This window comes from Ctenopharyngodon idella, chromosome 20, assembly GCF_019924925.1.
Source record: "Ctenopharyngodon idella isolate HZGC_01 chromosome 20, HZGC01, whole genome shotgun sequence".
In the NCBI taxonomy this organism is placed as follows: Eukaryota; Metazoa; Chordata; class Actinopteri; order Cypriniformes; family Xenocyprididae; genus Ctenopharyngodon; species Ctenopharyngodon idella.
The window spans coordinates 30824060-30837239 of NC_067239.1; the positions used below are offsets into that span (position 1 = coordinate 30824060).

At 37.6% G+C, this 13180-nt stretch overlaps 1 protein-coding gene across 1 annotated transcript; it reads left to right on the forward strand.

Annotated features, from left to right (window-relative positions):
- The first annotated feature begins 1393 nt into the window (after positions 1 to 1393).
- On the forward strand, positions 1394 to 8058 carry hsp90ab1 (heat shock protein 90, alpha (cytosolic), class B member 1). Its single transcript, XM_051874670.1, has 12 exons — positions 1394 to 1556; positions 2415 to 2558; positions 2862 to 3068; positions 3149 to 3308; positions 3389 to 3522; positions 3708 to 4022; positions 4107 to 4272; positions 5161 to 5351; positions 5433 to 5580; positions 5689 to 5957; positions 7142 to 7475; positions 7559 to 8058. Exons 2-12 carry the CDS (start codon positions 2415 to 2417, stop codon positions 7672 to 7674), a joined length of 2184 nt encoding a protein of 727 aa, XP_051730630.1. The 5' UTR covers positions 1394 to 1556; the 3' UTR covers positions 7675 to 8058.
- The last annotated feature ends 5122 nt before the right edge of the window (positions 8059 to 13180 follow it).

Consider the following 13180-nt stretch of genomic DNA (forward strand, 5'->3'; position numbering starts at 1 on the left):
AAAAAATAGGCAAGTTAAAAGACCTCTGATTACAAAACAGCACAATAAAATAAACAAATGACAAATTACAAGAAAATACAAAATCAGTACAACAACAAATCTTGATCTTGTTCAATGATTTTCAGCATATTTCATTTGTTACACAGAATAAGATTCAGGATGTACTTCATAAAAATGATAATAATGATGCATCTGTTGAGAGCATTAAAAGACTTAAAAGAATTAATCAAAAGAAAAACAACAATATAGCATGATGATAGTATTTAGTTAGCCTTCTTTTAATTGTAATAATTTGGCTAAATTGTTAATATTTATTCTAATTAATATTCACATTTGCAAAATATAAGTAATATGTAAACATTTGCAGATTAACACACATTACGTCCCTATAAATTGCTGTTCTATTATTGTTGTACTGTAGCAGAATTATTAATTAACTTCAAAGCTTTTATATTTGTATTAAATCAACTGCACATTAAATATGAACAGCTGCACAAAGAAAATGTACCAATTTAATCTCTGGGCGAATCTCACAAAACGGTCAATATATTTCAAGGTCAAATTTACCTCAAAATTAAGAACATTAAACGTTTTTTGTTTTTTCTTTTGAGACATCATTTCTAACAGTTTCTCTTTTGATCTTTTGATTTTGGGCTGAAATATAACCCGGACATTTCTTGTTCATATTCTCCCTTAAACTGCATTTGAGTGACAGGTGACGTCAACGAAGGCGGGATTTTCATGGAAAGTGCTGGAAAGAGACAAAGCGCCGCTAGTCATTACGCCTGATGTTCTTCCGATGCAAAACGTAGTGCGATCGATTATGCTTTATTATGTGCATTTCTTTCGCTACATTTCCTGACTATTTGACTATTTCATGTTTATTATGACAAAAAACTATTTTGAGAACGTGAGAATTGTATAAAGACCTTCCTATCAGTGAAGTACATATTTTGCGCGCATCTCCCCAAATATTACCTGATTTTATAACTGTTCAGCGGTCATTGTCTTACTACCTAAAATTTGTTAATGTCTATGAACGTCTCAGATTTTAAGACTATTACAAAGAATCATGTTTAGCGTTTATTTATAAATATGCGCAAGGAAATCGTTAGGTTTTTATTATAAACCTGCTATGTTTTAATAAAAATCGACTCATTCCGAGGCCTTTCTCGCTACCAATCTCCAATAATTATCTCTAGACGTTTTCAAGTTGTAAAATTGCGTTTTTGTTGTTTTTCTAATCATTTCTAAATTAAGATATCACTATATTATTCCAGTTATTTATATTTAATGTAGCTAGTAAAAGCACTGCACTTGTGACAGTGAATAAATGCAATTTACACAGATAAAAGAGTATATTTCTTTGTTATAAGCGTGCAAGTGGCCCGCAGTGAGTCAGCGCGGAGGGATACAGCCGCACATTCATAGGCGGAGTATAAAGAAAAGAGCCGCGCACGCGGGGTTCTCTCCTCTGCTTCCCTGAGTATCAGTGTAGGGGAGATCAGCTGTTTCTGTGGCGATTAAACCATCAAAAATCAACGAAACTAACCAAGGTAAACCTTCGATCTCAGTCTAAAACGATTCCATATGATTTCAGGAACTAATAGAAACTAGCAGAATGATGTTTAATCGGGTTGCTCATCATTTATTTCAATCGCTATTTGGCCGGTACTGTAATGATGCGGATGCCGGTTAAGAGCCACTTTTCCCCGACATTCAGAAACCGCCATTTGTCATGAGACTTATTTGTTTGTCTTTTAAAACAATTCGTACGTTAATGTCGGATATAATGTTAAATTGTGTTTTATGGCTATTTAATGAGTTGACGAACAGGTGCAATGGTTTACAGTGCTGTAAAACTGATGCTCGTGTTCTTAATGGTCATCTATTATAGCACCTTGGTCATTTATTTTGCAATAATTCATATGTATATTTATTCGCCGTCACACTGCGAAGAGTCGCAGATGACCCGACTGGGTGGTTGGATTATTAAAAGCCATCGTATCTCTTTAATTAAACTTAGTCTATATGCCGTTTAAAGTTGTTGAAGAAGTGTCACGAAAAATGGTATTTATTCCGTTCAGTTAAAATAAGCGATACGCATCTAAATCGGTTTAATCTCAAGGATTGCAGCAGTAAAACACGTGTTGCGCTCATTGTCCTTCTGCGCCATGTTCTTCCGCATCCGGGCCTCTCGTGGGCCTGTTTTTCTTGTGTAACTGTAGAGTACTACAACTGATGGAAATGAATCTCACTTTCATTTTCTTTTAACGAACCTACTGACTTTTTATATGTCCAACTTGGACATATGAACATAAAACAAAATCACTAATAATGTGCACTTATTTTAAAATGTGTCAAACCTTTTTGATGGATTTAATAAACTTGAACTTAATCTGTTATTCCCTCAGATGCCTGAAGAAATGCGCCAAGATGAGGAGGCCGAGACCTTTGCCTTTCAGGCAGAGATCGCCCAGCTGATGTCTCTCATTATCAACACCTTCTACTCCAACAAAGAGATCTTCCTCAGGGAGCTCATCTCCAACGCCTCTGACGTAAGACCCATGATAGACTGTTTTTCCTAGTGTCTAATATTTGTCTGAATTAAGAAATAAAGGCCTGTTTATACCAATAATATAACTATATTAGCGTCCACATCAAAGTATGATAATGTTCTCTACAGTTTTGTCGTCTGTCATTTTAAATGCTCGAGCTCTTAATGCAGGATTGGCTGTCAAGCGATATAATTCAACGATGTAATTTCTCAGTTTCGTTATCGTTAAAGTTGTGGTGGTCTTTTACATTTTGATATAATGTAGTTTCAGCTATTAACCAATTTTGTTGTCTCCACTCAACAGGCTCTTGACAAAATCAGGTATGAAAGTTTGACAGATCCCACCAAACTGGACAGTGGCAAGGACCTGAAGATCGACATCATCCCCAACGTTCATGAACGCACTCTTACCATTATTGACACCGGTATTGGAATGACCAAAGCCGATCTCATCAATAACCTGGGTACCATCGCAAAGTCCGGGACAAAGGCCTTCATGGAGGCTCTGCAGGTGATGTATTTGCCATTGTTTATCAATATGTCTACATTAAATTTAGTCTCTAACGTTTTATTTTTTTCCTATCTTTCCAGGCTGGTGCCGATATCTCCATGATTGGGCAGTTTGGTGTAGGATTCTATTCTGCCTACCTGGTGGCTGAAAAGGTCACGGTCATCACTAAAAACAACGATGATGAGCAGTACGCCTGGGAGTCATCCGCTGGCGGCTCTTTCACAGTCAAGGTTGACCATGGTATGTTATCAGCTTATCTTTGAAGACACACATGCTGTATTAAGGGTGATGTTGATGTTCACACACCTGTCAATCTCCAGGTGAGCCCATTGGCCGTGGAACCAGAGTCATTCTTCACCTGAAAGAAGATCAGACCGAGTACGTCGAGGAGAAGAGGGTGAAGGAAGTGGTCAAGAAACACTCTCAGTTCATCGGATACCCAATCACTCTCTTCGTAAGTGGGATTCGGTTTCATTAGTGTTGGGGGGCGGGGGGGATTAAATTGGCTCAAACATGGGAAAATGATGGGCGCATGTTGTGATTTGAGCCGTATTGTGATTTCGGTTTTATTCTGATTAATCGTGCAAACCTACTTTCTGTATTGCAAAGACTAATAATAAAATATCAATTTCCACACAGGTGGAGAAGGAACGCGACAAGGAGATCAGTGACGATGAGGCAGAGGAGGAGAAAGAGGAGAAGGCTGAGAAAGAGGAAAAGGAGGAAGGTGAAGACAAACCCAAGATAGAAGATGTCGGCTCGGATGATGAAGAGGACTCCAAAGACAAGGACAAGAAGAAAAAGAAGAAGATCAAGGAGAAGTACATCGACCAGGAGGAGCTGAACAAAACCAAACCCATCTGGACCCGCAACCCTGACGACATCTCCAACGAGGAGTACGGAGAGTTTTACAAGAGCCTGACCAATGATTGGGAAGACCACCTGGCTGTCAAGGTAACGTAATAGATGCTACAGAACAATATTCAAATTAAAATGTTTGAGAATTGATTAAATAACTTTTATACATTTGTCCTGCAGCATTTCTCTGTGGAGGGTCAGCTGGAGTTCCGCGCTCTTCTTTTCATCCCTCGCCGCGCCCCCTTCGACCTCTTTGAGAACAAGAAAAAGAAGAATAACATCAAGCTGTACGTCAGAAGGGTCTTCATCATGGACAGCTGTGAGGAGCTCATCCCAGAGTATCTGAGTAAGTAGCTTTGCCCTTAAAGGGATAGTTCACCCACAAGTGAATATTTTCATTTAAATCACTCGCATGTTTCAAACCCATAAAACATTAATCTATGAAACGCTAAGATATTTTTAATGAAACCTGAAAGGTTTCTGTTCCTCCATTGAAAGTCCAGGTAACCAAAACTTAGATCCATAAAGTCATTGTAATATGAATCAAGTGGTTGAATCAGAATCTTGTGAAGAGATGCAATCGCTTTGCATGACAGATTTAATTTAGGCTTTTATTCACATAAACGCATACAATAGTGCATCACATGGTAAACAAGGAAGCTTCAGCATTTGAATTTCCATGTATACCATGTGTAATAGTGATCATTGTTTAGATGTAAGTAAATAACCTAAATTAAATCTATTAATCATACGAAGCAATCATATCTCTTGGATAAAACCGCTTGATTCATATGGATTAATTTTGCGATACCTTTTATGCCCTTTTTGGTTACCTGGACTTTCAATGGAGGAACCAAAACCTCTCGAGTTTCATTAAAAATATCGTAATTTGTGTTTTGAAGATTGAAGTCTCATGAATTTGAAATCACGAGGGGGATTTTTAAATGACAACTTTCATTATGGGGTCAACTTTATACCTTTTAAATTCAATAAGAAATTGCCCTTTTTGATTTCTGCTGACGTAACAGTCCGGGAAAAGTTGTCAAAAGAGCTTTTTCCTCATCCAATCTTGATGGATTATAAAAGTCCTGCTCAACATTATTTCCTGCTGATGATGCTTTTTGTACAGTTACAAAAGTTGCAAATGCTGCTAAACTTTGTCTTCGCGATGTGAAGGTTTAAAAGGTGCAAGATCACTAAAAGCTTTCCTTCCTCCAATCGTTGTCCCCTCCAGACTTTATCCGTGGCGTTGTGGACTCTGAAGATCTGCCCCTCAACATCTCCAGAGAGATGCTGCAACAGAGCAAGATTCTCAAGGTCATCCGCAAGAACATCGTCAAGAAGTGCCTGGAGCTGTTTGCTGAGCTGGCCGAGGACAAGGAAAACTACAAGAAGTTCTACGACGCGTTCTCCAAGAATCTTAAAGTAAGTTACATTTTTAGACTGTTACCTCCAATGAAGATATGATTGATTGAAAGCGGTATTAACATTTGTTGTGAACTCCAGCTGGGCATCCACGAAGACTCTCAGAATCGCAAGAAGCTGTCAGAACTGCTGCGTTATCAGAGCTCACAGTCCGGCGACGAGATGACCTCCCTCACAGAATACGTCAGCCGTATGAAGGAAACCCAGAAATCTATCTACTACATCACTGGTAAGATTTCATCAGCATCAACCTGCCTTTAAACTAGGACTATACATGCAATGAGTAAAAACAAAAATTGCGATATGATATGTTAACAATGTTGTCATTCTTCTCCAGGTGAGAGCAAAGACCAGGTCGCCCACTCCGCTTTTGTGGAGCGTGTGTGCAAGAGAGGTTTCGAGGTGCTGTACATGACCGAGCCCATCGACGAGTACTGCGTCCAGCAGCTGAAGGACTTTGATGGCAAGTCTCTGGTGTCCGTCACCAAAGAGGGACTGGAGCTGCCTGAGGATGAAGACGAGAAGAAAAAGATGGAGGAAGACAAGGCCAAGTTTGAGAACCTCTGCAAGCTCATGAAAGAGATTCTGGACAAGAAAGTAGAGAAGGTATGTTTGCAAAACGCAACTTGAACCTCTTAAGAACCCAGTTATTTACACAAGATTTACTCTGATTTCATTTTCATTCATTTCGAGTTGTCACCTTTTATATACTAAGTCGTAGGGGTGTGATGAGACCGTTAGCTCATGAGAACGAAACGAGATGGGAAATGATTACGAGATTACGAGAACTACACAGCCCAGCCTAAGATAGCTTTCATATTGGGAGATATTTGCATGCATCAGGGAGCCGCTTTCAACATAAGGGGTATCGAAATCGAGTTTGAATGCGCTCGCGTTTTACTTTCAATTTCACGATCACACATACTCTGAATAGCACGAATTCTACAAGATATTTGTCAGACACTTAGGCTCTGTTGTGCATGAATCCTCCGCCATGGTCTTGTCAGTCATCTCGTCACTTACACTCATCACGTGATCAGTGATTCCTGCTGCACGACGTACGACTCTGCTGCTCCTGTTGGATGAGCTGGATGGAATTGAAGTGACTGTTATCCAACTGAATTAAGTGATTATTTCTATAAAAAGCAAAATGACAGCGGAGGCATAGTGTAAACGGAGCGGTGGCATATTCTATCAATTTCACCCTCACACTCCGTCATGGCAATATCGCAAGACCGCTTTTCACCGCTTGTCACATTTTAATCTCACGGCATGAGATCTTATCACACCCTTAAGTCACTATTTATATATATATCGTTTTATACAATATAGATTGTTTCAAAATGGCTTCACAATAATAACCAGGAAAGTAGCAGAACCAGTGATGCTAACTGAGACACATTCAAATTCTGCTGTAAAGAAGCTCTAAAAGACAATAGTGTCATTCAGTTCAATAACAGTGAAATTAATTTTAGCCTACGTCCACTTAAATTAGGCATTAATTTTTTCAAAATTGTGTTGTAAACAGGATTCCTAGTCAGAGTTGCACAGATGGTAAGTTTACATAATGGACGTTTGCGCTGCTTCATGTGCTGGAATTGTGCCTGCAGACTCAAATGTGTGAAAACATGTTGATTCCGGTTTTGTGTGCGTCTTTAAAACTAATAATGGTTTTCCCTTTAGTTGACAAACGCATTTGTGTTGAGTGACTAACAATGATCAAGCAACCCTAAACTTGGCTTGCTTGTTTAACACCTGATCCTCATGCTGATGTCTGATTTGTTCTCCAGGTCACCGTATCAAACAGGCTGGTTTCTTCCCCCTGCTGTATCGTGACCAGCACTTACGGCTGGACGGCCAACATGGAGAGGATCATGAAGGCTCAGGCCCTGCGGGACAACTCCACCATGGGCTACATGATGGCCAAGAAACACCTGGAGATCAACCCCGATCATCCCATCATGGAGACTCTGAGGCAGAAGGCTGATGCAGATAAAAACGACAAAGCCGTGAAGGATCTGGTCATCCTCCTGTTCGAGACTGCGCTGCTTTCCTCTGGATTCTCATTGGACGATCCTCAGACACACTCAAACCGTATCTACAGAATGATCAAGCTGGGATTGGGTAAGTTTAACTTGCGTTTCTTTTTTTGTTTTCCTGCTGTATTTGGGTAAGTCCTAATTCGCATCAACCTTTGTTTTGTTCAGGTATTGATGAAGATGAAGACGTGCCTGTTGAAGAGCCGAGCTCCGCTCCCGCTCCTGAAGAGATTCCACCTCTGGAAGGAGACGATGACGCCTCTCGCATGGAGGAAGTCGATTAAATCCATCCGTCTCTAATTCCCCAGTCAATTTTCCGTAATCATTCCATAACATCTTATCGTTCTCTCTGACCTGTAGAAGGTTTACCTGATCTCAGTAATGATTCCTAAAAGTATCATAATGTGTAACTAAAGCGTACTGTCCACTTTTGCTCTGTTTTGAGCCATTATGTACTTTTGTTTTTTACATATGTTCATGGATCAATGGGTTGCTGCAGTATTGTCTGAGCACAATAAGCACTGTGTTTCACTGATACTGAGTCTGCTGGCTGTGCTGGATTGAATCAAGCATGATTTCATTCTGCATGGAAGGGGAAAGACCTTTGCCTGAGTACAGGCTTGTGTTGTATTGGTTTTCAGAAATTAAAACACAAGGTGAAACCTGAATTTTGCTGTTTTCTTTTTCATTCATTTCAAACAAATTTTAATACTTCAAAAAAAAATTGAAGTCGTTCAAATTACTCATGTTTAGTTTTTATCACTGTTTTAGGGTCATGGTTTCGGCATGTGCTATTTTCAGGGGGAAAAAATGACTACTGTCAAATAAAAATAAAGAGAATAATAATCAAGCAACAGCACAAATACACAAAATGAACTGCTTTTCAGGTGCAGGAATTGAATCAAATGTAAAACATTGCAAATAACCTTCACTGTATAAATAAAGAATAATCATTATTAAAGTTACAAAAGCTATTTAGTCATGAGCAGTGAGTGATTTCCTTGTCTTTTGTTTATCATTAAAAACACAGCAGGAATATTAGGCTGCTGTCACTTTAAGACAATGCACGGATCCAGTTTCTCGACTGTTTACGTTCACTCACCTAATATGTTTGCCAGAGTCCTATGCAAGACCGCAATGTTGACAATTTTTGTGTGAATTTTTCCATTCGAGCGCAAGACTTGAAAGAGAAGTCAATATTTGCACACTGTCTGAGACGCAGCTTTAAGTGTGCATGCTTCGGATGAGTGCATACTCAAATCTTGTCACAGCACGCGCAAGTTTTATTTCGCGTCTTCTTGTGCTTTAATGTTTAAATTGGCAAGGCTTAAATGAGTTAAACCACAACGTGCTGTTCAGGTCTCGCCTGCACTCACGCGCTATCATCAGATTTAAGATGAACTTTGGTGTTTACAGTTCACCAATAAAGTCATTCTGTTAAAGACCCCCTGTGATGAAAATCAAGTTTTTAATGTTGTTTATATCTATGGTGTTAAAGGGATAGTTCACCCAAAAATAAAAATTCAGTCATCATTTACTTACCCTCAAGTTGTTCCAAACCTGTATACATTTCTTTGTTCTGCTGTACACAAAGGAAGAATGTTTGTAACCAAGCAGATTTCACCCACCATTGACTACCATAGTAGGAAAAAAAATATACTATGGCAGTCAATGATGGGTGAGATCTGCTTGGTTACAAACATTCTTCCAAATATCTTCCTTTGTGTAGAGCAGAACAAAGAAATGTATACAGGTTTGGAACAACTTGAGGGTAAGTAAATGATGACTGAATTTTCATTTTCAAAGTGAACTATCCCTTTAATATGCTTTAAGACAATCCATGTGCAAAATAATAAGTAAACACCATTACTGAGTAGGGCTGGGTATTGACACAATTTTCACAATTCGATTCAATTTCTATTGACATGCTTGCGATTCGATTCGATATTGATTATTTTGGATGTAGTATATCACTTACAGTACATGGCAAATTTTCTAGAGGAAAAAAATCTCTGAACTAATGCTGTAAACTACACATGGGGTATACTTTACTATAATATTAAAGGTTAATATTAACTTATTTATATACAAACACTTAAATTAAACTCAATTATGGTATTTTTATAAAGTTTAGAATTACATAATTCTATTTCTACTCCAATTCATTTTTTTTTTTTTTCATGTAAATCATGGCTGTCATAACTGATTTATTCAAACATGCATTAAATATTGAAGAACATTATAATGAATATGCAACGGTGCATAGCTATATTTATCAGAATGCTGCTCTCTATAGTTCATTTTTCTAGCTGACTAATGAGTTTATGGTCACTGAATATGTTACGTGACATTGTTTACAAGCTGTTTTATTGACGTCTTTCCGCGGTTGAAACACTGATTGAGGTATTACACGAGACATGATACGGATTTCGGTAAGTTGTACTGTATATTTTAACATACCTTCAGATGTTTATTCATGTTTATTTCACACTGTAACTGGTATTAAAGCGGAGGAGAGGATGTTCACATGCGCTCGTGCTGCCGCTTCTCTTTAACTGAGGCGCTACAGCGATCTGTCACGCCACATTAAACAGCGCCAAAATGGTATTTATTTTTTGAATCTCATAATAAGATGGACGTCATTTGAAATCTGAGACTTTGCTTCATATCAAAAGTAACAGCACAAAGATTATTGCGATTTATTGGATGTGAGGCGCGCTACATGTTCTGTTCATTCATCAACTGAAAACAGACTAGACTAATCGATTCTTGGGATTTAAGAATCGATATTGGTTCGTAAAAATGAAAATCGATTAAAATCGAGAAATCGATATTGTTTACCCAGCCCTATTACTGAGCATTTTCTCCTTAAAACTGCAGTGAAGAAAAAAGACCCGCGGTTTGAAATCACTGGCGTCTGTGACGTCACAAACTACCTTGTAACCAATCACGTCAACGTGCCGGTGGGCTTTAGCATATCATTAACAGTAAACTAGCAAGGGAATCTCGAGAGAAGCCAGGTTCTGTTGATATGAAAAATCATGTAGATTTAGCAATATGACAGGTGTATGATGAACTATGTCTTTCTCCACTGACGTGGAAAGTTGTTCAAAGGTTTTCTAAGATACTAATTGTTAGAAGGCAGATGTCTGACTCTGACATGGCAAACAGGAACATGGTTTGTGTAACATTAGCAACACATTATTAGCTGTTTGATAACATAGTCAGGCAAAAGGCTAATCATATTAATTACCATTATGTGTCCGACGTTGTAAAGAGCGATACCATTGTGCAGCGTTTTTACCTCAGTAAGTTGACCGAGTGGATCTCTGAGTTGGTGCGAGCGAGTGGAGGCGGGGCTAATTTGCATATTCATTGATCCGCGAAAATATTAAATGAGGCAAGGGTGTATTATACATTTAAGCTATTTTATGGCATGAAGAAATTTTTTAAGTTTAAATATGTCATTTTGGTGATCAAAGATGAGTTTTTTAAGGGATAAAATTATTGACTACAGAGGGACTTTAAGACTTTTTTTTTTTTTTTAAATCATGTTAAAATGTATCAAATATGATCCATCAGGCTTTTGAGAAAGGTTTGTTCATCTCTCAGTCATCATTGTATTTCATTATATATATATATTTTAAAACTACAGAGCTTTGATCATAAAACTAAGCATTTAAATATATTACTAAGACATTATTGGCAGATACAGAGTAAGAATATCATTATCTTAAAATATCAATATCTATAAAAATATTTTGTCTAAAGCTTCAATAAACAGTTCCATTTTAAAAAAAATTATATTTTTCTGACTATTATTATTTCATATGTCAGGCTTTACAGGAACTAAAGCTAACATGAACTAAAATGACCAATATGTTCTTATAGCCAGTGTTGGGGAACCCTCAATTTGGGAAACCCTGATGTAATTTAATATTTAATGCAATTCATGTTGTTGATAACAAAGAATGGAATATATTTTCTTTCTCTTTGTATTTTTATATCAATATGGTACAAGATTATCCTATTCAATGTGATAAACAAGTTAGGTCAAAAGTAATCTAAAAATAGTCAGATTATATTACCTTAAATGTGTAATGTAATGGAATACATTACTAACTACAATTTTTATCATTTTTATCATGTAATTTGGAATCAGTAACCGACTACAATTTGTAAGTAATCTACCCAGCACTAGTTACTCGCTAAAAAAGTAGCAAATGTTAAGGGAACACTCCACTTTTTTGGAAAATAGGCTCATTTTCCAACTCCCCTAGAGTTAAACAGTTGAGTTTTCGAATCCATTCAGCCGATCTCCAGGTCTGCCGGTACCACTTTTAGCATAGCTTAGCATAGTTCATTGAATCTGATTAGACCGTTAGCATCTCGCACAAAAATGACCAAAGAGTTTCGATATTTTTCCTATTTAAAACTTGACTCTTCTGTAGTTACATCGTGTACCAAGACTGACGGAAAATGAAAAGTTGCGATTTTCTAGGCCGATATGGCTAGGAACTATACTCTCATTCCGGCGTAATAATCAAGGAACTTTGCTGCCGTACCATGTGTGCAGCAGGCGCAATATTACGCAGCGGTAAAACTCAACTGTTTAACTCTAGGGGAGTTGGAAAATGAGCCTATTTTCAAAAAAATTGGAGTGTTCCTTTAAGGCCCTTTCACACCAAAAGTGAAATGAATAAGTCTCAGGCTGAAGGAAATGCAAATTCACGCCTGTACAGTAGAGGGCGCAGCTCAAACAAACCTTTCAGCTGTGCTGCCATTCTGAAGAAAGTTCAACACTCCAACTTCAGCAATAAAAAAAAAAAATTAAACAAATGTGATGTTTAACTAAAGTCATTTTTACTTATTAGCATGGTCTGCACTCTGCACTTACTCCCAATTTCTCTCAACACGAGGACAAGAGAGCTGTCAGTCAATAAATGGGAAAACAAAGTAACTTGCGTTACTTATTCGATAAAGTAACTGCGTTACTTTCCTAGTTACTTGAAAAAAGTAATCTGTACTCACCCTCATGTATTTGTGTCCGTAATACACAAACGAAAATGCAGAGCTTGTCCACAAAATGGAAGTGAATGACGGTGTCGACCAAAAAATTACAGAAACGCACTATAAAAGTAGTCATATGATGTGCTATATCAAAGTCTTCAGAAGTCGTACAATAGCTTTTAATGAGGAAATGTATCTCGTTCTTGAACTTAATCCCGCATATACATTCAAACCAGAACCAATGAATCCGCGATTATTATCTTCCTGTTTCCTTACTAAGGCGTTTTTTGTATTTTAAGAGCCTCGCGCCATGAACTTCACGCACCGGAACAATCTTAGTGTTATAAAGATTGGGGGCGGGAACATATTTACATATGGACATGGAAATATTAGTGTTTATCGAGCGCTTGCTTGGTTTGGCTGTTTTTAATATTCAGCAAAATAAAATAAAAATCATAGAGTTTTCGATTATGAATATGTAACAGAGTTTTAGATGCACTAAAATAGGCAGTTATAGTTGTGTAATAAGAACAGTAGTTCCGCTCTTGGCCGCCAGGTGTCTCTGTTTGACAGTCTTCAGAAAGCAGCTCTAGGGTTAAATCTGTTTTTGTGTTCCGGCTGTATTTAACCACAGTGTCAAACAATAGGAAATACCTTGCATAAAGAAAAGGAAGTGGTTTTAAGGCACAAATAGAATTTATTTTCATTATGATATTATTTTCATGAATTAAACACATTTACCAAATTCTCATGACTGTAGTCTAATACACAAATGATTTT